This window comes from Osmia lignaria, chromosome 13 (assembly GCF_051020975.1).
Source record: "Osmia lignaria lignaria isolate PbOS001 chromosome 13, iyOsmLign1, whole genome shotgun sequence".
In the NCBI taxonomy this organism is placed as follows: Eukaryota; Metazoa; Arthropoda; class Insecta; order Hymenoptera; family Megachilidae; genus Osmia; species Osmia lignaria.
This window is the reverse complement of record NC_135044.1, coordinates 8945279-8968217: the sequence shown is the minus strand read 5'-3', so window position 1 is coordinate 8968217 and position 22939 is coordinate 8945279. Positions and strand designations below refer to the sequence as shown.

The 22939-nt window shown below is 32.2% G+C and overlaps 5 protein-coding genes across 11 annotated transcripts; 1 reads left to right on the top strand and 4 right to left on the bottom strand.

Annotated features, from left to right (window-relative positions):
* Window positions 1-799: 799 nt before the first annotated feature.
* Window positions 800-9370, top strand: U2af50 (U2 small nuclear riboprotein auxiliary factor 50). Of its 4 annotated transcripts, XR_013063278.1 has the most exons (9): window positions 800-976; window positions 1634-1863; window positions 1937-2197; window positions 2276-2426; window positions 2524-2579; window positions 5101-5382; window positions 5507-5671; window positions 5742-7113; window positions 7277-9370. XR_013063278.1 is itself a non-coding variant. In XM_034337530.2 (8 exons), exons 1-8 carry the CDS (start codon window positions 955-957, stop codon window positions 5871-5873), a joined length of 1299 nt encoding a protein of 432 aa, XP_034193421.1. In that variant the 5' UTR covers window positions 800-954; the 3' UTR covers window positions 5874-9370. The 4 variants fall into 4 exon arrangements, 3 of the variants coding, with proteins under 3 accessions (XP_034193421.1, XP_034193422.1, XP_034193424.1); XM_034337530.2 differs by having other exon boundaries at window positions 5742-9370; XM_034337531.2 differs by having other exon boundaries at window positions 801-976; window positions 2276-2414; window positions 5742-9370.
* hoka lies at window positions 6366-7033 on the bottom strand. The gene is made up of 3 exons (XM_034337545.2): window positions 6891-7033; window positions 6599-6682; window positions 6366-6526 (listed from the first exon to the last, which is right to left on the bottom strand). The coding sequence occupies exons 1-3, from the start codon at window positions 6931-6933 to the stop codon at window positions 6366-6368; spliced, it is 288 nt and encodes a 95-aa protein (XP_034193436.1). The 5' UTR covers window positions 6934-7033.
* LOC117610287 ((E3-independent) E2 ubiquitin-conjugating enzyme) lies at window positions 7308-15218 on the bottom strand. 4 transcript variants are annotated; one of them, XM_034337510.2, is made up of 9 exons: window positions 14836-15218; window positions 14402-14575; window positions 14166-14324; window positions 13461-14105; window positions 13178-13388; window positions 12917-13100; window positions 10858-12833; window positions 10416-10772; window positions 7308-7444 (listed from the first exon to the last, which is right to left on the bottom strand). In XM_034337510.2, the coding sequence occupies exons 1-8, from the start codon at window positions 15055-15057 to the stop codon at window positions 10423-10425; spliced, it is 3921 nt and encodes a 1306-aa protein (XP_034193401.1). In that variant the 5' UTR covers window positions 15058-15218; the 3' UTR covers window positions 7308-7444; window positions 10416-10422. The 4 variants fall into 4 exon arrangements, with proteins under 4 accessions (XP_034193401.1, XP_034193402.1, XP_034193400.1 ...); XM_034337511.2 differs by lacking the exon at window positions 7308-7444 and adding an exon at window positions 7479-8714; XM_034337509.2 differs by lacking the exon at window positions 7308-7444 and adding an exon at window positions 9791-10237.
* A 381-nt stretch (window positions 15219-15599) lies between these two features.
* On the bottom strand, window positions 15600-18581 carry LOC117610294 (uncharacterized). Its single transcript, XM_034337528.2, has 9 exons — window positions 18096-18581; window positions 17754-17940; window positions 17458-17593; window positions 17111-17328; window positions 16980-17040; window positions 16771-16899; window positions 16371-16706; window positions 16221-16303; window positions 15600-16107 (listed from the first exon to the last, which is right to left on the bottom strand). Exons 1-9 carry the CDS (start codon window positions 18130-18132, stop codon window positions 15981-15983), a joined length of 1314 nt encoding a protein of 437 aa, XP_034193419.2. The 5' UTR covers window positions 18133-18581; the 3' UTR covers window positions 15600-15980.
* A 793-nt stretch (window positions 18582-19374) lies between these two features.
* Window positions 19375-22506, bottom strand: LOC117610290 (NF-X1-type zinc finger protein NFXL1). The gene is made up of 5 exons (XM_034337517.2): window positions 22366-22506; window positions 21943-22255; window positions 21752-21864; window positions 19988-21668; window positions 19375-19910 (listed from the first exon to the last, which is right to left on the bottom strand). The coding sequence occupies exons 2-5, from the start codon at window positions 22204-22206 to the stop codon at window positions 19482-19484; spliced, it is 2487 nt and encodes an 828-aa protein (XP_034193408.1). The 5' UTR covers window positions 22207-22255; window positions 22366-22506; the 3' UTR covers window positions 19375-19481.
* Between the last annotated feature and the right edge of the window lie 433 nt (window positions 22507-22939).

Below are 22939 nucleotides of genomic sequence, written 5' to 3'. Positions count from 1 at the left end.
AGAGGCTCTTATGCAGCTTCCGGTTCGGTATGGAATCACGATATGCGTTCGCAGTTTCGTGCACCATCCGATTGGGCAGAGGGAGCCACCTTCGGCGTCCGAGACTCGACGCGATTAATTATTTCGACAATCAAGTTTCTAATCGTGCTGGTTATATATTTTACTCGTTGAGGAATGAACCGCCTCTCTTCTCCGACTATTTGAAAAAATTTCTTTTCTCCTGAAATATGTATGTATGTATGTATGTATATACATACCTACATACATACATACAAAGGTATTTCTCATGTGAATGAGGCATAATGGCTGCGCGCTCGCCCGTGACCTGGTGGTAGGGGCACCTTCCCCTTTAGTGCTTTTTCACTAGATAAACTGATATGGTTTATTTATTTATTTAATCCCCTCCTCTTTTGCAGTTAATCCCCATCGGTAATGATATTGTAAAGAATATTGTAAAAACTTCGGTAAAGATTAAGAATCAACCAGATGTCACAGACGTCTTTGTGCTTAACTAAACATAATTAATTATTTTGACAACCGACTTTCGAATCGAGCTCATTATTCATTTTACTGGTTAATTAACGAACCGACTCGCTTCAGCAATTAACTATTTATTTACGAAAATTTTCTTTTCCGAATACAAAAGCGTCTTCTGGCGGGGACACTTCCCCCTCCGCTGGCTTAGCCAGACACTTTCCCCTCCAAGCATGATCGAAGATGCATATGCTAATCCAACCTCACCTGGGGGTGTTTGGGACCCCAAAATTAAGACCCTTCGTGAACAGACATATCCTATCTTTCTGTATCTGTAGTTACTGTATTTACCTAGACTAGAGTATCGCCATTTCTTTAATAAAAATTTGTTTTAAGAGTAATTGACATTTAATAACCGTGTTTTAATTAATATTACTACTTGCTGAGAAGAATATTATGTACCAAGTGTTAAATTGAAAAATGGGTGAAGATTATAATGGAGGTAAGCGTTCGAAAAGTTTCTGAATATACTGTGCTTTTTGTCATCGTTCCCGCGTTACAACCAGGTAAATAAGTCCGGTGATTGTAATGGCCGGAGAAACGTATTCGTGAAAGTCGTAAACATACTTGAAACAGTTCCTTTTGAAATTTCTTTTCACGCAAGATATCTTAAGTTACAAAACGTTTTCATCAATTTCAGCGTGAATTAAATAACATTTGAACATTTATCGAAAGGTCATTTGATTTTATCGATAACCTGAAAAATAAGCATCTACGAAGATTGTTCTTATGGGTACATTTTTAATTATATACTGATGATATTGTATCATTTCATTCATTTCATTTAAATTTTCCATTGCGTTTTTTGAATTACAAATAAATTTAGTAGCTTTTGTAATTATTTTGATTATAGCCTTGCTGTTTAAAGTTCAGTTGATAAATTTATATAATGTATAGAATACAAGTCTATCTATATGTATTTGAATACATATATACATATGAGTTAAATAATTAAACAAATATATATAAGCATATATATATTTGTAATAAAACACAGTTTGTATTAAAGTCATAAAGTTTTTATACTTCATAAATCATTTTGTTACATTATTAATAAGAAAATGACTGTTAATTAATATTTGTATGATACGTATAATAGATCGTGACCGTCAAGACCGTGACAAAGATAGGGACAGGGACAGAGATCGTGATAGAAGACACAGATCTCGTAGTAGAGATCGTAGGAAAAGATCGCGTACTCGTTCCAAAGATAGAAGAGATAGGAAGAGAAGCAGTTCACCTAAAAAGAGTCGCAGTTCTAGAAGGAGGAAACCTTCTCTTTATTGGGATGTTCCACCACCAGGATTTGAACACATTACACCTTTGCAGGTAACTATCTACAATTAATGAAACTTTGAACTGATGAAAATGAAATTTTTGTATTAACTTCAATTTTTAACAGTATAAAGCTATGCAAGCTGCAGGACAAATACCTGCAAATATTGTAGCAGACACACCACAAGCAGCAGTGCCAGTAGTTGGTAGTACCATAACTCGACAAGCAAGAAGACTTTATGTAGGAAACATTCCATTTGGTGTGACTGAGGAAGAAATGATGGAATTCTTTAATCAACAAATGCACTTATCTGGTCTTGCTCAAGCTGCTGGAAATCCAGTTTTAGCATGCCAGATTAATCTTGATAAAAACTTTGCTTTCTTAGAGGTATTTACTTAAGGAAACTTATTTGAATGTAAGGTTTAAAAATATATAACTAACAGATTATTTATGAAATCGTTTTAGTTCCGTTCGATAGACGAAACAACGCAAGCTATGGCATTTGATGGTATCAACTTCAAAGGGCAAAGTTTAAAAATAAGAAGACCGCATGATTATCAGCCAATGCCAGGAATGACTGATAATCCAAGTATGAACGTGCCAGGTACGGTTCCTGGTATGTTTTATACATACTCTTCAGCATTTTTTGTATGTTTAAGAACTTTAACATTTACATTATGGACGCAAAATAATATAATATTTTATGATTATAGATTCTCCACACAAGATTTTCATTGGTGGTTTACCCAATTATTTGAATGAAGAACAGGTATGCAAACCAATCTGTAATACAATTTCGTTTATTGCACACCTTTGGATACAGTCACCTTTATTCACTGATGTCTATGCGTACGATAAATTTACAAAAATCTATAGTTATTGAGTATTTTAATTAAAATTTGATAAGTATACCTAAATGGCATCAGAGTTTAAAATAACTGTATCGCTGTATAACAATGCTGTAGGATTACTTTAAATATATGCTAGTTCTCAGCATTGTGAGTTATACCAAAGGATTAAATTATAACATAGGTATTTAGCTATTTAGCGGAGATCAAACTAACGAAGATGAGTCAACTACCCAAATGCCATTGAGGTATGTATGTGTATCCATTGGATTCCAGCGTCGACTAGGTTTTATTTAGCTAGGTGTACCAGATTCCGATTCCATATTTTTCGTCGAAGTCTAGGGACAATACAGAATCTTGTCGTGTTTCGCATTTCTTCTCAGAGTACCATTATTAGATAGTGGATAGGGCAATGGTTAGTGGTGTTACAGCATTCAGGTGGTATGCAGTGTCACGGCAGTCGCTTCTTTTACAGTATTTTAAGGAACATCGTGGACCCAGCCAAGGGAATACGAAATTTTTTAATATAGGAATATTTAACAAGATCATTAAATCAATGGTTAAATAAGAAGGAAGGGGGAGGAGGACTAAGTAGTTGAAAATAATTATGCAATGTTGTTAGGTGCAAAAAAGTATCTTCAGAAGTAAATGTTCTTCATATTTTTACATCTGACACTCTCTTGCAGTCTATTTCATTCCAGTGGTATTACATGCAAAGAAAAAAAAACCAACACATTTTAGGATTATGAAAAACAAATCAACGTTTTATCTAGCATATCAGTTTTTTCTTTTTTTCTTAATGGGATTACAGGGTCAACACATAATCTTATGTGCATCTGGTAACAGCTCCAAGTCCTTTGGTACCTGTTCTTTTCAGCAGTATCTTTTCTCTTGCAGCTGTTTTCTTTACAGGCTTTTACAGGCTTTACAGCTCTTCGCCCTTGTGCCTTGTTACGTTTACAGGTTACGCGAATGAACTTATGCGTTCAAGTATCAGTAATGTGCATTTATACAAAGACAGAGTGTAAAAAAAAAGTAAGAGAACTAAAAATCGGTAAATGTGAAACGTTAAACGCCGGAAAAGTTAACATTGTGTTATTACAGTGGTACATTGTTGAAATAATACAATCAAAAAAAAAAAAACAAAACAAAAAAAAATACATAACCATTTGGTTATTATATAGTAACTGTGGACTGATACCAGTGCCCTTTCTCCCCATTTCTTAGCTTAGGGTTGCGCCGATCAAAAGCATTTGCTTACCACTACCACTACTTCTACCACTACTACTACTACTACTACTACTGAACATGACAAAATACCACACTGCCTGGAGAGAGGCTAGCCCAGTCCCTCGAGGCAAGTACTTATATCATTTTCATGTCTTCGTATTGGGCTTATGCGACTTTTGCAGCCCCTTTTCTGAAGACTTTGGTTCTTCTATGTACATGGTGCGTTTTCTAATTGGATAGTTTTTGATTGATAATAGCGTGTTGCTTATTTACAAGGAGTGTAATAGGAAAAATTGTATAGGACTAGAGATATACTATTATTTGCCGAAACTTCACTAATTACCTGACACAGTGATTTAGATTTGTAGATAGTAATACTGCCTAAAATATACATATAAGTTTAACATCTTCTTAAAGGTATAATCCTTATTTGATCATATGCATATAAATGTTTGATATGCATTAGTTACATCATATAATATCCTATGATTCAATATCATATTATAGCTAAGATACAATAGGCTGTATTTATGGTATGTCTTCTTGATAAAATGAACTGAACTGTTGGGAATGTTAACTCCCAGAAATGAAGATAGACAAATTTTCATTAAAGGCAACATGCTGTTATCTCTGCTTCAGAGTTTTCAGTGCTTCTGGATAATGGAAAGACGTAAGTAAGTTTAAGATATACATCTTTTTTCAAAAGCAAATAAAAATAGTTACGAGAGAATCCACCTTTGAAGAGCTGCAGCATACCGTTTAAATTGATCTTGACAAAGATCTATTCCAGACTGGATTAAGACTTTTGTGCGTAAGAAATTAAGTGAAGATGTTAAATAGAATTTTAGTAGGGGAGATATAATAAATTTATGCATTTATAGTGAATTCATTTTTTCATAGACTATGCAACTTTTATTTTAGATTCACATAATGGCATTGTAGCACTTGTTATTTTTATAAAATAAAGAAAATTCATTTTAATAACTTAATAGTGTTATCAATATTTCTCTTTGCTTGAAGAAATTTAGTCAACTATATGTATTTTTTATATAACTGTAATTATTTAAAAGATTGATATACGAAAATCAAACAGGATATTCCTTAATCTTATTTAAAAAACGTAATAGGAATGAGAAGGTTGCATAGTCTATGTAAATTTAAATTATATGAATGTTGTATGATTAAATAAGTAATGTTATTTTCTCAATACAGGTCAAAGAATTACTGATGAGTTTCGGACAGCTAAGAGCATTCAATCTAGTAAAGGATTCAGCTACAGGTCTATCCAAAGGTTACGCATTTTGTGAATATGTTGACGTGTCAATGACTGATCAAGCAATTGCTGGATTAAATGGAATGCAGCTGGGAGACAAGAAGCTAATTGTCCAACGAGCTAGCGTGGGTGCCAAGAATCCTATGATAGGTGCACAAGCTCCAGTTCAAATTCAGGTGCCTGGATTGTCTATGGTGGGCACGAGTGGACCAGCAACTGAGGTAAAAGATTATTTACATTATAATCTTTATTTATTTTATCAGCAATACATATGTTTGGACTGCAAACGGTTAAATATACAATAAAATACCAAATATAATGGAAAATATTATTATGCATTATCAGGTCCTCTGCTTACTAAACATGGTAACTCCTGAGGAATTAATGGAAGAAGAGGAATATGAAGATATCTTAGAGGACATTAAAGAAGAATGTAATAAATATGGTGTGGTTCGATCTGTGGAAATACCAAGACCTATAGAAGGTGTTGATGTACCTGGATGTGGAAAAGTATGTATACGAACTTTGTCTCGTTTCAAAAAGGATATATTTTATTAATTTTGTTTTTTGTATATTGTAGGTATTCGTCGAGTTTAATAGCGTAATTGACTGCCAAAAAGCACAGCAGACACTTACAGGACGAAAGTTTAATAACCGTGTTGTTGTGACATCATACTTTGATCCTGACAAGTATCATCGCCGAGAATTCTAAGATGTAGATTTTTTCATACATTAATTAACTGACTCCAGTGTATAATATATATATTGAACGAATAATCTAACAATCTCTAAAATTAATCATTTTTTCTCATCAGAATGTACAATAAGTAATGTAATTGATTTGCAATCGTACTGTGCATTAAAAAGTAGTTGTTGTAATTTATGTATCTTTCGATGATGTAACCATGTACGAGTAAAAACGTAATTTACAAAATTAATTATTTCCTGGTTTATAGGTAATAAGAAAAACAAAAATTCTGTGAGAGATACAATTATACGATGACGTCATTCACTAATTTATTAGTGAGACTGAAATACATATTAGACTATTGTCAAAATAGAAGTCATAAAAATAAATAATACATTGTCACTGTGTTCATAAGAAATGTTTTTTGTGAAAATGTTTTAATGCTCTCATTATATTTATGTTAAAGGATAAAAAATGAGATGACAAATGCCATTTGATGTGTTTGAATGTTTAAGTTCATGCTTCGTGTTGCAATGCAGGTTGATACGAATGACTTTCTCCAACATCGGCATTGTCAACTACGAATTTTTGTAATATGGCGTAAAGTCCACCACCAGCGAGCAGCAAACTGATTCCTATTAGAAGTACTATAGACCATGCTGGTATTGCGGTTCCCCCTAGAAAATTTGATATGCTTTGTTATTACTCACATTACTTTGTTTTTCCCATGTTTTTGTATTTGGACTTACAGTAATAATGTCTTGTAATTGTCTTTCGTCCTTTTAGAATCTTACGCCTGGCTTCAACTTGATCCATAAACATTCCCATGATTACTGTTTACAAAAATTATTTCTTTTGAGTATAACTATTAATTTCAGGCAGTTTTAAAAAATTTTATTTTCTTACATGATAAAATTTCAACAAAAGAAATTATGTAAATGTTATTCATATAGCTATGATTACTATTATTTGAAGAACAATACTGTAAAAATGGGCGTAGAAAGCCTGATAATACTTCAAATTAATGTTACATTTACTTACGCAAACCAATGGTAATGTAGCACAATAATTTTTTAGAACACATGTTTTTAATAAAAACTTTTACTTAAAATAACATTAAATAATAAACGTTTGAAATCTCGTTAGAACAGCTAAACGGAATAAAGGTGAATTCGTTATGAATCAATGTTCTGATAAAGGGTACAGATAACAGGTGGAAATGCATCTTATCTTACATTTACAAGAGATAAAGAACCAGTGTGAAGTATGAAATCATATTGGATTTACGAATGTAGTTAACGCATTTTTACTAATAATTCTCATTGATTATCTTCCTTTGAGAACTATTAATAATTATTTAAGTAAACATAAAGAATAGCTCAGTTTATTTCAGATTAATTTATACAAGCATCATAATATATTTACAGGTTGACATCAAATATTTGATTAGAATAATATACTGAACGATTTAAGGATCAAATCATTGAACTGTGACATGTTGCAAGCACTTAAAAAAATATAGAACTCCAGAATGCAGCTGGAATGAAGATTATCGGGGGGTGCAGGTCGAAGATTCGAGTAAGTATGGGTAGGATCTATTGAAAAGGAAAAGTTTCAAGTCAATTAATGTGTTTTAATCGCATACTGACTTTTTATTAAATAAGATTCAAAGAAATCAAGTTACAAGTATAACTTATTACATGATCTTTATAATACTACATAAGGCGATGCCAACAAAGAAAAACTCTTTAATTAAAAGTGAAACCAACAAACGCTTTCCTCCCTATTTTCTCATCTTTTTGAAATGTTTCATCTTCAATGAAATATGTTGAACATTTTTTTTTTTTTTTCAATTTTTAACACTTTGGCAGCCAATATCATAGCGTTACAATAAATATAATAATGATTAGCGTTACTTTAGTCGTGTTTTTCTTTTTAAACAATCATAAATTAACTGTTGGCATCTAAACTTTGTATACTGACTCGAATAATTAAATATGCTTCTTTTGTTTTTTTTTTCTTTTTTTTAATATAACATCAAAGTAATTACAACCGAAATAAAGCTTTATGCAACTTACAAGTATAATTATCATAGTAATGTAAATAGAAATAGCTGGCACATATACAAGGCATTCCAAAACATCACCTTTCATATAACAAGCTCCTCTTTACCTTAAAGGGCAGCATTTGCATTTTTTTCCCCCTTTCTCATAATTTCTTCAGCTATATGTATAGTTTTACTATCTTTCTACTTATACATACACACAATCTCTCTCTCTTTCGCGCGCGCTCTTTCTTTCTTCTCACTGGAAACTGTAGTTTCCTGGAGATAACTGAGTTTTCCTCTTATTTTTTGGTTTATATTATCCAGCACCATATGACTTCAAAGAAACTTTCATGCAAGTACGTTTTCTTTTGTAAATCTTGCCTCTGTACCCGTGTCAAGTGCGCCCTTCTGGCGTAAGAATTCCAAAACCATCGCATTTTTAAGATACTGCAATTTGATCCAAGAATATCAAAACCTACATATTCATTGCAGATTAGACATTCTTCGATATGCAGTGCTGTATACGTGATTGTATTACGTTCTTTAACACTCAAATTTTTGTGCTATTCTATGTTGATAAATATTCAACATAATATAAATCGTTCTGCGATACGATTGAAACAACATGCAGACAAAAGTATATTATGTATACACGTTAAATTCTTGGTTTAAAGGGTAACTTTTTTTATCGGTCTCTGAACACAAATTTTTTCTTTTTTAAATTACTGTACACTAACCCGGGGCCGTAAAAAAATCAATGCAGCGTGTTAGTTTGAAATCATACCTTCAGCTAAGCGATTAATAAGATCAAGCATCATCTAATAACAAAAATTTGACGATCGTTTATTAACACATATAATATATATATATATATGTAAGTAGTATATAAATAAAAAATGTATTATATAAATATAACTTAAACAATATACAAGTATTTTGGAATTAAGCCATAACTTTTAGAAAAATATAACTTTTATACATAACTTTCAATGGAATTTCATTCCTTTAAAATAATTATTATACATATGATATATATATATACTTTAAGGAGAAAAATAACTAAAATGTGATACTGATTAATATGAATAAAATGTAGTAGTACAATATAACCAGAAAAGAAAACAAAGAATATTCATTTTGTGTTAATACAAATAGTTACATAACTGTTGATCTCTCTTTCTTATTTCGTTGTGAGCAATATATTTCTCTAGAATGCATTTTCGCACAAATGTTACGTGTATTAAGTACCATATTTGTAGATACATTCATTTGAAAATTTATAGAAACAACCCCCTCATAATAAGCAAATATGTTTTATATTACACTAGGGAGTATAGAAATAAAATAAAATAAATATAAGTAATACTGTACGTTATATGTATAAGTATCAACATTCTCTGCCATTGAATATATAATAATACTAAGTACTTTGTTATTAAATTATTCGTAAAAGAAAAAAAAAAAACAAATTGAACATCGCAAACATAATTTTCTACAAACGTACGAAATAAATCATCAATGAAGAAAATTGTTAGTGTTGATAATCGTGCATCTAATAATATTATAATTTACAAGTTACGTTAAAAGTGTCTAACGTTAGACATAGCTTTCATAGGTTCTCATCTAAATACGAATCTTTGTTTCTCTAAGCTAAAACCTATATGCAATCAAAACCACTTCGTAATCTTTATTTGAAATACTGTATTAGTGGATGGCATAATGATTCAAGGTAGTTGAAAGGATAATGGATTACTTTTAAAGTCTGTGACATTATTATTTCGAAGTGTATTCATTGAAATGCATTTAGAATTAATAGCTATTATTATCGTGTCTCTTAACTCTATTGCAAAGTGTTCTCATGTTGGCTCAACGTATTGCTACCGGTTACTTTACCTTTCATTTAATTCTTCTTTTTTTTTTTTTTTTTGTTACGGAATAACGATGTTCTTTAGTTTACCTGATTTTATTTGCCTCGACATTGATTTCTTTTTTCTTTGTTTTTAATAATTCAGTCAAGTTTTTATTGCGTTTCCGAGGAACGCTTTTACTCTTATTGCAGAAAATTACAGAACTAAATGCGTGTAGTATCCCGTATGTATTTATCCTCGGGGCAAATATTAATTATTAACAATGTTATATATTATATATAATTCCGTTATTATATATTTTATATAACATTAAAAATGAATAAATCCCGAGAAATTTACGAATTGTATACAACAACAAAATTTGCCCGCACGTGTCTATATGTCATCGTATTTTATTACTTTTATATGTTACTATAATGGTTACTCTACAGTAACAAGTATTACCTAGTTGCGGAGCAATGACAGCGGCATTTCTATGAAAAGTTATCGCTTGTTAGTAGTAGTTAATGTTCATATAAATAAATAGATACCGCGAACATCATTGAACATATCCTTCAATATATAATATAATATAATAAATTAATTCAATATATTACCGAATAATGATGTACCTTTTATAAGCTACATTTTTAGGTTTAAACTTAGATTTACCTTGTGGCTAGCTGATGGTATGATCCGAAGTATTCTTCTTCGTTTCGCATAGTGGCGGAGAAGAAATATTCGTGGAGGATGATGAAATACAGTCCTTAGATATTCCTCCATTCAACGTTAATTTGCTACTTTCTTCACTGATGATTCTTTTACTGTTACGATACACCACGTTATAAGATTCGTGACACTCATTTTTTGGTTGCTGTTTAACATTCTCACGATCCAGTGTTTCATTGTCTCTTTCTATAATACCTTCGTTAATTAGTACATTTTTAAAGGTAGCCAAAGTCTTACGGAGTGTTATACAAAAGCCTCTAGACGCTGGTATTAATGGAAATTCTGGTAAAATTTTCTTATCTATGTGAAAAAAAAGAAAAGAAAAGCATTACAATAAAATAATATAAATATATATGTAAGAATAATGTATTATACCATAACATACCAAGGTCAGATATTTGTTTGAAAGTAGTAGGTGTTACTGGAGATAATGGATGCTGATTGTTATGCTGTTCAGAAATTTCCATCCATAAATCTAAGCGTTGTAGAAGTTTCTTTGCATGCCTCTTGAAGTGTTCAATAATGATATCTTTAAATACTGGTGGCGGATGCTGTAACAATTTAGTTTGTGCTTGAACCAATTTCAATACAACCATTTCATTGTACATTCTTGAATTCTCTTTTCCCTGTTGAGAACCTTTCTGTTTCTCAAATCCAGCCTCGTTAAAATATGGTTCTGGTACGAGGATCAGTCCTTGAATAGAAACTATAACTTGTAACAGAGTCGAAGAGCTTGTCCATACTTCTGTTCCACGACCGGACCAAGTTCCGAGTAAACTTACACATACTTTACCATCCTCGTAGAGATTAGGATTCAATCTATCGTTACAGTAAGAAATGTAATGACAAAGTGGTGGTGCAGCAGGATAATCGGCGGACAATTGAAAATCGAAAAGGAAAAGTCCATCTTCGTATGGTGTTTTTTCAGGGCCTCGGAACATTACCGAGTACAAATCTATTCTATCTTCAAATCCTTTTACCCATATGCCAGGTGGAAGGGAACTCTTCAAGAGTTTTAATTCCTTAGACACAGTCCTAAAAAAGTTTGTAGGATCTGTAGGCTGAAACATTGTTAACTTAAATTTATGACTATCCGGCGCAGTTTCATCTATAGAAAATCCTTCTCCTTCCATGTATACTGGCGGTGGAACTTCAATTGAACATTCAGACGATTCCTGTAATAATTCTATACGCTTTTCCTCGTCTTTCTTCTGTTTCTTCAAAGGAGAGGAACCTTTTTCAGCGTCGAATAACCTCATTTTCGATAATCCAAACCGTTTAGAAACTTCTGCATGCGCTAATACAAGCTGAGCTTTTATCAGAGTACAAAGTTTAACGCAAACTTGAGAACTGGCTATGTGAGAGCTCATATTCATTTGCATTCTGCTAGCCTTATTTGATTCAATTTTTTCCATTGAACGATCAGGGATGTTATTTACATCTTCGCTAAGTAAAAATTCACCGCTCGACTCGCTCGAACCTGATTCCTTTTTTGAATTCTCCGCAGAATACAATCCAGAATCTTCAGGATTAGGATTAGTATTGATAAACAATCGATCAGTTGAATCTTCACCTTTTGCATTCTTTTTGTTGCTGTCATCGTTTTTATTATCAGGAGATTCAGTCATATCTGTTACAGTGGTAATGATTTTTTCACTAGGACTACTTCTAGACTGTACACTATTAAAATTTTCACTATTCTCCTTTTCTATACCTTCCTCTGACCCATCAGATTTATGAGTAAACAATCTCGTCACTTGATCCGCCATACGTTGCGCTACATTTGCTCGGCCACGTTCTCTAACTCTTTCTAATAATCCTTGAAAATGGCTTTCATGGAAGAAAGATGTACCCATTAGTTTATCCATATATCGACAATCTTTGTACACTTCCAATAATCTTCTCATAACTTCAGTTGTTTGAAGCGATGGATTCTGAGTAAAGATCTCTTCCAATCTAGACAATGAGATACGAGCTTTCTCGATATGAGCGGCTAATTTTGGCTTGATATTTTCTAGTTCCGTTTGTTCTGTAGCATCGGTGTCAGCGATAAAGCAATCTTCCAATTCCGTTTCCCATGACGCATCAGATGACACATCGTCCCATAACTCTCCTTCGTCGCTATCGTATTCCCCTACTTTGTAGAGATCTTGAGGCCAACACATACTTACATGTCCATCAACCCACCAAACTTTAACTCGTCCCTCTGGATAATTATCTAACACTTGACCCGCAGTACATCCAGCATCTTCTCCTTCGAAATTAGCTATTCGAATTACTAATGTACCTGGTCTGTATTGAAAATCTGGATGATCTTTTAAATCATACACACTGACTTCACGTTCTTCTAGTAAAGTTGGTCTATTAAATATACACATATTTCGTTATTACAGTTTAGTCAAATCAATTTCATTAATATCGATTAGAATAAAATGATTACTTACTGTGGACTCTGACTTGAAGTATATGTTTTGAACCACTTTATTTTAGCTGTTCTACCTTGGTGATCAACACTTTGGACTACACCATACATTCGTGATTCTTCTTTCTGATCAACTACAAAATCACCCGGAAAGAATTCTTTGTCGTCTAAGTGATGAATTGGATAGAGTTGTGTTGATGGAATACCTAAATAAATATAATGAAAACAGTTATAGATGTTACGTATTATAAGAAAATTTAAACAAGTATTATTTTTGAAGTACCAAATTCTACAGAACCATCCTGCCATACAACATTAGCTTTCGTGTTTGTAGATAGTGTTTCTACAACAATTTTAGTTCCTGGGATAAGCGGAACTGGTGGTACTTTCTTCTTTGCTTTACATAATTTTTTTTTCTTTAATACTTTTGTCATTAATGCAGGACCTTTTTTCTTTTTACCCATAGAAGACATGCTTGAACATCCACTAGATATCTAAAAAGAAAAATTTATTCGTTAGTTCTAGAGGTGGTATGAACGAATTTAAAAAACAATCAAATATCTCACCGAAGCGCTATCGCTTTGCGAACCTGTATCTTCCGTATCCCAATCATCAGAACTTTCAGTATTTTGATTGTGTATCGGAGGCATTAAAGTGTTACTACTTGTCACATTTTGTAAATTGTTAATATTGTTTTGAGCATTCTCTTCTAATGCCTGCTGTTCGCTAACTTTATCTTTTCTTTTATCTTCGACCGGCTTTGTAACACTGATATTTGGACGTGTTTTCTTTGGACTATGTTTAGGAACTTGATACATATCTTTCTGTTGCTTCCTCCATTGTTCTCGGGTAATAATATTTTCATCACCTTTAATTACATAGAAATTGCGATCTCCCACTTGTACAGTCGAAGACTCGAAAACATTTAATAATTTTAATTTCTTTAAATTTTCTCCTTCGACTACAAATTTTGGTTGAGCTTGATCAGACCAAGCGCCATCCTTTGAATATGCTCTACACTGCCAATGTACTCCTACCCAATCTGTTTCTACCTTTTCTACTATTACTTTTGTCATCTTTTGTGGTTTAGTTTTCCTCTTTGCTTTCATTTCTTTTGTACACGTAATCCACTGTGCATCCTCTAGGCAGTGAACTGGTCCCCACAAATTTTGACCAGGATAAAATTCAAAAGAACGAGGAAAATCATTGTCCTAAACAAAAAATCTTCGTTGTACTTGGGAGAAAATAATTATTCTAAATGTGATTCTTACATTATCACGTTTTTCTTCTAATTGGCCCAACACACGAGAATCCATTTCGTTTATAACACATCGTGATCCATCTGGTGTAGTAAGCCATAATTTAAAATGTGCCATTTTTATACCACCAACCCATGAATCCATACAAACAGATATATCTGTTGCAAATTCCTATAAACAGAAACTATTAATTATAGCATGCAAGTTACTTTATTCAAAAATAATCGTACAAATGCTTGATTACATACTTCCAAAGGTACTAAATCTTCGCTTCTAATATTTGTAAGGACCTGTTTAGTACCGATCACTTGAACACAAGCAGTAAGCTCAATATCTCTGCAATATCCCCTTTGTGTATCTTTTCCCTTGATCATTCGACGTACAACATCTCCTGGCATCAGTGTTCTATCCGCTAAGTGAACCTACAATTAAAATGATAAAATTAAATTGAAAAGGTTTAAGTGTACTATATATGAAAGGTCAAAATTATTACATCAGAAATGGATTGAAATTTGAATTTAATGTACAGTTGCAAATATCGTTCGTATACAGGTGTCGCTTTACGTAAAATTAAAAACAAATACGATAAGAAAAAAGGAATAACAGTAAACATAAATTACTTTGTACATCGTACGTTTCTTTATTAAAGACATGTTCTTTTACAATATCAAATCTCAATTACCTTCTTCGAGCTGACCAGTTCCGAGACACCGGAGGGATGCCAGACCACGCGAATCTCGCCCTTTTTCCTTTTTGGACTCTCTTCACTGTCAGAACTTTCCTCAGACAAATCTTGGTCGTCGTTTTCCATAACGATCCCGAATACAACGTTACCTTTTTTGTCCACACGGTAGACGACATCCTCGTAAAAGTACTGACATTCTACCCCAAAGTTCGTAGCCATCTTTTCTCTGATCACTGAGTACTCACTCCTCGCCGACGACGGCTGACAGAAGGTTACACGGCGCAACGGTTATGGCGCACGTCGCAAGCAGGGAACTTGACTCCCGACCCCGAACCCGACCCCAACCCCGACTTTAAAACGACCGATTCAAGATGTCTCTTGGCTTCTCACCGATCGAGTTGTTATCGACTTTTTTTTTCAAATCGAGATTGTTTGCTTTTCAACCGTTATTTCAAAGTATCCTATCAAAATAGTTTTGATTTGATGCTTCATTATGAATACGGATAATTTACATAATATATACATTATACATATATTATTGCAATAATATAGCATTATACATGCATATCACACATATGAATCCATGTATGCATATGAAGTATATAGCTGATATAAATTTAACTGTTGTAATGTAACTAACAATAAGTTCTATAGTTTGAAACAACAAAAGTAGGAAATACATTATTACCATAAAAAAAATCTTTTAAAAATAAATATATACATAATATGAATTACAAAGTCATTTATTATCAGAGGTTTTGTAATTGCACGCACATTTGATTGTCTGATAAATACATTTGTATTTACATTTAATGAGTTATTCTAATATAATGAAAGACAGAATATCGATGAGTAATCAATATTAACAATTACATATGCATGGAAAGATATGTATTATGACTAACAGGAAGAAATGTATACGATATACATTAATTTTACTTTAGGAAATAAAATTATACCTTCTTCACAATTTCCTTTTTTATTAGAAGATAAATATTTATAGAATAAAATAAAGAATGTATCCATTCTATAACTGACTAGCTTTATAAGTAGGAATGTTCTACGAACATTTTTATCACGAAATATTGTTTCCATTATTGAAAAGTACCTTTCTCTAAAAGTGTTATTTTTATTTCAAACAATTATACCGCAAAATGAGTACGTTGAAATCCTTGACCCAAACTTTGCAAAATAGTTTGCACTTCTTGCTCATTTTGGCTATAAAATACATATGCATCAAATTTGGTTGCTAGATTACAATTAGTATCTCTGAAAATTGAATTAAAAATACATTTAGATTAATCGCATAGATTATTTTATAATTTTGAAGTATAAATAAATTATTAGATATATTTAAAGCTGTATAATATTATTTGTATTACCCTGCAATGAATGCAAAATAATTAGGAATGTTTCTCGTACGGCCACAAGACGAAATTTCCATGTAACTTTGTTTACATATTACCTAACATTTAAACAGAATTTACTATTATATCATATATTTGTGTTCATTAAGAGTTATGTTTACATACTTTATCATCAGTGTCTTGCGTCACTCTAATTCCAATTTCTAGACATTCAAATTTTGCAGGAATCGACTTTATTTCCTCTGATTTTATTATTAGCAAAATTGCTCTTTCAATTTGTTTAACATCGCCTTCTGTACCAATATATGCAGAACCACAATATTTAACACAAAATCCAGCATTTAATGCCTTGTTTTCTGGTTTTATTGTCTCTTTCTTTTGCTTCTCCTCATTGTTTTCTGAACTGAATTTTTTTAAAATTTTTTTCAAACCTTCGATATCTGAATTTTTTATGAGATGTATAATTGGAATGTATAATTCATTTGTTTCTTTATTACGGTGCTAAAAATCAATTATACAATATTATCTTATATAGTTTGCAAGAAATATTATCTAGAATACATACTTTAATTACATATAGGCACACTGGTTGGCCTACACTTTTTTTCATAATTTTTCGCAACTGTCCTTTAGTATTAGATGTTATAGCAGTTCCATTTATCTCATCTAATATATCTCCAATTTCAACTTTATCCTTGGACAATATGAAAACAAATATTAAAATACATTATTTCATATTTAGGTAAAATCTTAAGTAGGTATTATATTCCTTACATCTTCTGCAGCTACACAGTTTCTGTCCAAATTAACTACCAATGCTTTCCCTTTAATGAAACTACAATGATATAAGATAATAATTAAAAATATAAAATTAGAAGTTTGTTTTAATGACTGAAGTTTCTTACCATACTGAAATACCTAAACTTTTAGATGGTACTAATTCCAAAGTTACACATTCTGGTAATTGCCAGGACTCATCGAGGAAACTCGAATTTCGTAAATTTAATTTAAAATTTAGTTTACTGCTTTGCAGTAATACTGATAACAATATTTCACCAAGAATATCATCTCCCAGAATACTGTTCTTATCATAGTAATTAATAGCCATTAATGGTGTTCTGACCTATGGAGTTTTGCATGTAACAACTGTTAATTGTTAAAAATTAAAAAATCTTGCATTTATAATTATTTGTTAATAATACAGAATAAAAAAAAATGTATTATTCAAAAAATAAGTATAATTTGGGTATACCAGCATTTCGACTGGCACATGAAGGCACTTTCGTATCAAACATGTTCTAATTAAAAGTCTAAGACGTCCAGTAGCTGTATGAACTTTTGGTGATTGTTTTACTTGTTCAACTACCAAAGAGTAGGTACAACAGGAACTAAAACAGTAGCATTTTGATTTCATAAATTGTAAAACATAATGTACTTTTAAATAAAGTATCACTTATTTTAATGTGCAAATAATAAAATAATGGAAAGAATTAAAAAAAAATTAGAAAATATTTCTTTTTGAAGAATAATTTACATCTTTTTATAGACCTAAAATTTTTTTCTGCAATTTCTTCTAGCCAGTACCAAGCATCAGGTAACTTTGGAAAACCTATAGGATTGAAACGAAGCAATATGCCTTTTTGAAAGCATTTCTCTAAACATTTACAAAAGAAAGGCAGATCTATATTTTCATCATCAATCTCTCTGTCTCCTTCTGTTAGCTTTCGTGTCCAGCCTGAAAGTACGTTACCATGATAACAAATTTGATATAATCATTTTCTAATTCAAATAAATAAAAATATTAATATTTGTAAAGGGAGATTAATATTATCATTAGATATTTCATTAGTGAAATACTTTTCTAACCTATGAAAAAAAGTCGTTAATTACCTTTCAGTTCTTTGATAAGAGGATTTGAGACCGTCATCGCATTATTAATCAAAGTTATTTTATTGTTTTAACAAATCAATTTAATCATCAATTAAAAATAACCGAGAGGTTTATCATTTTAATTGATCATGTTTTATGATGTTATAACAATATTTGTGAAGCACACGTTTCTATGCATGTATACAATATGTCATTCAATAGTAATTACAGTGGTAATTATATGTAATCCCAAACATATGGGAGATAATCAATGCAACGTTATTTTTTATGGATCATAAAAGTTTCTTTAAGGGGTTATATGTTATATGTATGGGACAATGTATACAGGGTGTCCCAGAACTGGGGTAGGACCCGTGGAAGAATGATTGTGATTGCCGAGGTCATTTTAAACAACTTTTTCCTTTGCCAAAATGTTGGTTAAGGCTTCGTTTTCGAATTATTAACGAAAAACACTGGCCAATCAGAGCGCGCAGTCAGCGCGGGCTGAACCGCGAGAGTATTGGGCAGTGTTGGGTATGCTCTACGTTCAAACCGTATTCGTAATCAAGTGCATCGGCACCACGTCGGTGTAATATGATAGTATATAGATGACGAATTTTCACTCATTTTTTCGCATATGACTATGTTTCGATTATACAGGGTGTTACCTGTAACGTTACTCATGATTTTTCATCCATTTGCAACCATCTGACAAAAAAAAGTTTAGAACAAGAGTTGCAGGGTATGAAGTGTAGAATAGATATCAGTAAAAAAAATATCGAAAACAGTTTGTTTTCATGGCGAAGTCGAGGTCACCTTGGGTTTTACAAATAGGACCATATATTTTTTTTGTTTACTATATTTAGAGGACATTGAGACGAATTCAAAACACATATTATACGATATTTTTACTAACATATTACTTGATTTACAGAAGTGTAAATGTAAAATATTCAGCTTTTCGTCGTATATTTAACTTTTCTTTAGTTTCTTTACATTTTGAAACAATTGAATACCGCGGCGAATTTCGCGGGAACATGACGTCACGATGTCTTTAGTTGTGTATATTAAAATCAGTGATATGTACATATATACATACATACAAGGTATGCATGAAGAGAAGCGACATCAGCGCCTCCTGGTAGTGAGGCGTAAACCTAAAATTTGCATAAAAATCACAAGAGTGGAGCTTGGAGGGGCTGATTTCTACGAATTTCTAATTCTTTTTTCGCATAATTTCAATAAATTATACTTATTATCATTTCTTACAATCTCATGTTTCATTAAGCGTATAACAATAGTTTACAGAATAAAAATTATTTTATTCAATTCAGCTAAAAAACCTGCTTTTTCTACAATCAAAATTACAAAATATTGTTTGCATGGTTTTTAACTGTTTTCAACTATTTACAGTTTCTCCATACCTACATAATATATTAAAATACTTATTAAAGTTATTAAAATAGTTAAAATCCAGCATTTTCTATAATTATTACACGTCTCTTCATGGAATTGTTTCCTATCAAATTTATCTTTTCCTTTACGCCGAGATTTGAATTTTCGTTCGAATTTCTTGATTTCTTCTTGATTACGCATTTCCTCTACTTGTCGTTTCTGTTCTAATAATGCGGCTTCAGCTTGGCGCTTCTCATTCTTCAACTTAATACAAATTTCATCGCATTTTATAGAAATTTCTTGCTTTTGTACCATCGAACATATATAGTCTTTCTTGATACGTTTGCACGAGCAGAATAATTTTATTTTTTTATTACATTCGTTTTCATTTGTGCATGGACCAGGATGACAATTATTCATGCATCTATGCCCACAAGAATACTGTAACGAAAAACGATTAATTAGAAAGAAATCAATGTATATACGTACTTAGTAATCACTAGAAAAGATTTAATTACATTTTTTGGACACTGATTTCCACATTTAAGTAGTTCATTACGTTGCTCGATCGTAGCTGATGTTAATTCAGAACACCTTCGATATAATGTGCCTATACCACAATGGCATGAAATTTTGACTAATTGCTTGCAAGGACTACAAGGCGCTGGATGACATGGTTTTGGACATAAATGCGTGCAGCCTTGCGGTCGTGGAAACAAGCATGGCTTTTCACATTCCATGCATGGAATGCTATTCTTTGCATCTTCAGAAGATGCTACTTTATGGCAATCTAATTCGCATCTATGATTGGTACAAGGTAATATTCTTCCGCAAAGTCTTCCACAAGAAGTAGGTTTAGCTGCATGACAAGGCCATGGACGTATTTCATGGCCTCCTAAACAAGTTACCGGTACAGATACTTCACATGCCGGACAGGGTAGTGTTTTAAGCTGCATAGTTTCTTTCTGTATATCCCATGGACCTGTGGGTTGCGTTTTCACGTCATTTTTATTCACTTTTACCCAAACTTTTGTATGACAAACAGCAACGCAAGAATGGCCGCATCTTTTATATATCAAACCACAAATTTTTTTGCAAGGTGGACAAGGGCCTTGGTGGCATTTGTGAGTTTCCCTTTTAAGGTGATGACAAATCGGCGGTATCTTGCATGGTTTATTACATGCCGGTGGTTTAATTTTCTTCATCGTACCACACGGTATTGTTATTTTATTATAACCACATCTACATTGAATAATATCGGTTCTCTCGCATGGATAACAAGGACCGCTGTGACAAGGTGCAGAACACTTGTGCTTACGGCAGTTTAAAGCGTTGTCGCATATCTTTTCGCATACGTTGTATATGTTTTTCATTAAACAGTCACAGCATTTTTTATTGCATAAATGTCTTCCACATAGACGCATTTGCGTGCATTTCTTGTTGCAATGGAATTCTTTACCGCATGCAATTTCTTTTTGATAACTACCACAACGGCATGATTTCCTCACTACCTCTAAACATTGACCACATTTATCTGTATGACATCTCATATTACAATAATGTGAGCCACACTCTAATAATTTTCCACACGTGTCTCCACACGTTGGTACCTGTTCTTGTTCGCAAGATACCGCATATCGTTTCTTTCCACAAGGACAAGTCCTATTCTTCTCTAATGGACAATTTCCACAATCGCCAGGTAAATGGCAGGTGCTTTGGCAAATATGAACGTTACATGAAAGTGCTCTACGACAGGGTATGTCGCAAATCCACGAGCCTTCAAAGCATTGCTTCATTTCTTTCTTACTCTTGCAATGACACTCTATCAATAACGCTTCTCCACAAGGAGGGCATTCACCTGTGTGACACACTTGCTTGCAACTATGCGAGCATAGTTTATATTTTTTATCGCATACGGTATCACAGCTCCATTCTTTTGCATTGCATCGTCGTGGCTGTGGCACTTGTTTGCCGCAATAACAGCTTATCGATATTGTTTTTCCGCAAGGAGGACATGGTCCTGGATGACAAAGTAATACACATTTGTGACCGCACTCCGGTTGCAAAGCTTTTCCACAAGTTTCTCCACAAGAATGTGGAATATTCCATGGATAATAAGAAGGATCCACGACTTTTTTACAGAAACATTTATAATTACGAGGAACTTCGTCTTGTTCGTATTCTGTGCGACATTTTGGACTGAAATATGTACAAAAATATGGCGATATATCGCGTTACAGTTGATACAGAGCGTAATATATTTTCATTAACGTGTTACTTACCATGCCCATACTGGTGCGATACCTTTTTCATGTTTAACATTTAAACTATCCCGTATCCAATGCAAAATGCATGATAAATGTAAAAATGCATAACATTTATTGCAGTTCCAAATCTAAAATATTTCCATTAAACAACTGCAATACATTTTCAACGTAAAATTAACAATTTTAAGATACACAATTTAACATACCGCATCTGCTTTCTTTATAGTTGAAATACATATCAAGCAAACAGCACTACCAGATTGAAAAATATTAATTAAATATGATAAAATTTTTTCTGAATCTGCCTCTCTTCCTTGATAAGCGGATAGCACCTTTTCAACCACATTTTGCATATCTTCTTCATTTCTATCATCCTCATCCTCGCTGGATGATTCTAAATAGGCATTAGCTTCTAAATGCTTATTAATTGCTATTTTATTTTCTGCTTGAGCTCGTCTAAATTTTTGCATATTTCTTGTTTTTTAATTGCGCTCATTCAATCAAATTCTAATGATTCTTCTGTAACAAAAATATAAATATTATATAAAACATATTGACTGTATTTATATAAGTAGGTAAATACTTATATAGGTACAAATATTTAAAAAAAAAATACTCAATTTATTTACCTATTTGCATATAATAAAGAAAAAATGTCTAAATGTAAAGAAAAAGGAGAAAAGTGATTCGTTCAAAATACATTTCATTCAAATCATTCTAAATTTCAGCCATATTTCTTCCACGTATATAAATACTTCTTCATTCAGCTTAGTAAAATTTGTAGGTTATGCGCTTAGAGGTTATTCGATAAAAAAGTTGTGGAAGGATGATGGAAGATAACCAATCGTTAATGATATAATGTTTATGGACTATTCGTGTAACCAAGTCAATTTGATTGATTAATTCAGGCTAAATAAAGTAATTATCTGTCTTCTGGAATTATATATTCTTTGCATTTTTAACAAACTGTATTTATTTATTGGATTTATAGCATATATAGTGCCTTCCAAAGTCTTTTTAACCAGGTTAAACTATCTACCGAGCGTAAGGTCTTTTAATTAAATACACTATCCAATAATCTATGAAATCAAAATTAAGAGTGATTCAAAATTGATAAAAATTGTTGGTTTTTTTTTTTATAGCAGATAATTAAAAATTCAATGAACGTTGAGCAATACTGAAGAATGAATGAACATCACTTTA

Bases quoted from the DNA above. Each gene is read 5' to 3' on its own strand.
- U2af50 (XM_034337530.2), top strand. From the start codon at position 955: ATGGGTGAAGATTATAATGGAG. The intron at 1,864-1,936 runs GTAACTATCTAC...AATTTTTAACAG, and splicing joins AACACATTACACCTTTGCAG to TATAAAGCTATGCAAGCTGC. The intron at 5,672-5,741 runs GTATGTATACGA...TGTATATTGTAG, and splicing joins ATGTACCTGGATGTGGAAAA to GTATTCGTCGAGTTTAATAG.
- LOC117610294 (XM_034337528.2), bottom strand. From the start codon at position 18,132: ATGACGGTCTCAAATCCTCTTATCAAAGAACTGAAAG. The intron at 17,941-18,095 runs GTAATTAACGAC...ACGTACTTTCAG, and splicing joins TCTTATCAAAGAACTGAAAG to GCTGGACACGAAAGCTAACA. The intron at 17,594-17,753 runs GTCTATAAAAAG...CTACTGTTTTAG, and splicing joins ATTGCAGAAAAAAATTTTAG to TTCCTGTTGTACCTACTCTT.
- LOC117610287 (XM_034337510.2), bottom strand. From the start codon at position 15,057: ATGGCTACGAACTTTGGGGTAGAATGTCAGTACTTTTACGAGGATGTC. The intron at 14,325-14,401 runs GTATGTAATCAA...TTCTGTTTATAG, and splicing joins AAGATTTAGTACCTTTGGAA to GAATTTGCAACAGATATATC. The intron at 12,834-12,916 runs GTAAGTAATCAT...TATATTTAATAG, and splicing joins ACTTCAAGTCAGAGTCCACA to ACCAACTTTACTAGAAGAAC.
- LOC117610290 (XM_034337517.2), bottom strand. From the start codon at position 22,206: ATGCAAAAATTTAGACGAGCTCAAGCAGAAAATAAAATAGCAATTAAT. The intron at 21,865-21,942 runs GTATGTTAAATT...GAAATATTTTAG, and splicing joins CTATAAAGAAAGCAGATGCG to ATTTGGAACTGCAATAAATG. The intron at 21,669-21,751 runs GTAAGTAACACG...TACATATTTCAG, and splicing joins ATCGCACCAGTATGGGCATG to TCCAAAATGTCGCACAGAAT.
- hoka (XM_034337545.2), bottom strand. From the start codon at position 6,933: ATGTGTTCTAAAAAATTATTGTGCTACATTACCATTGGTTTGC. The intron at 6,683-6,890 runs GTAAGTAAATGT...TTTTGTAAACAG, and splicing joins CTACATTACCATTGGTTTGC to TAATCATGGGAATGTTTATG. The intron at 6,527-6,598 runs GTAAGTCCAAAT...CAAATTTTCTAG, and splicing joins AATTACAAGACATTATTACT to GGGGAACCGCAATACCAGCA.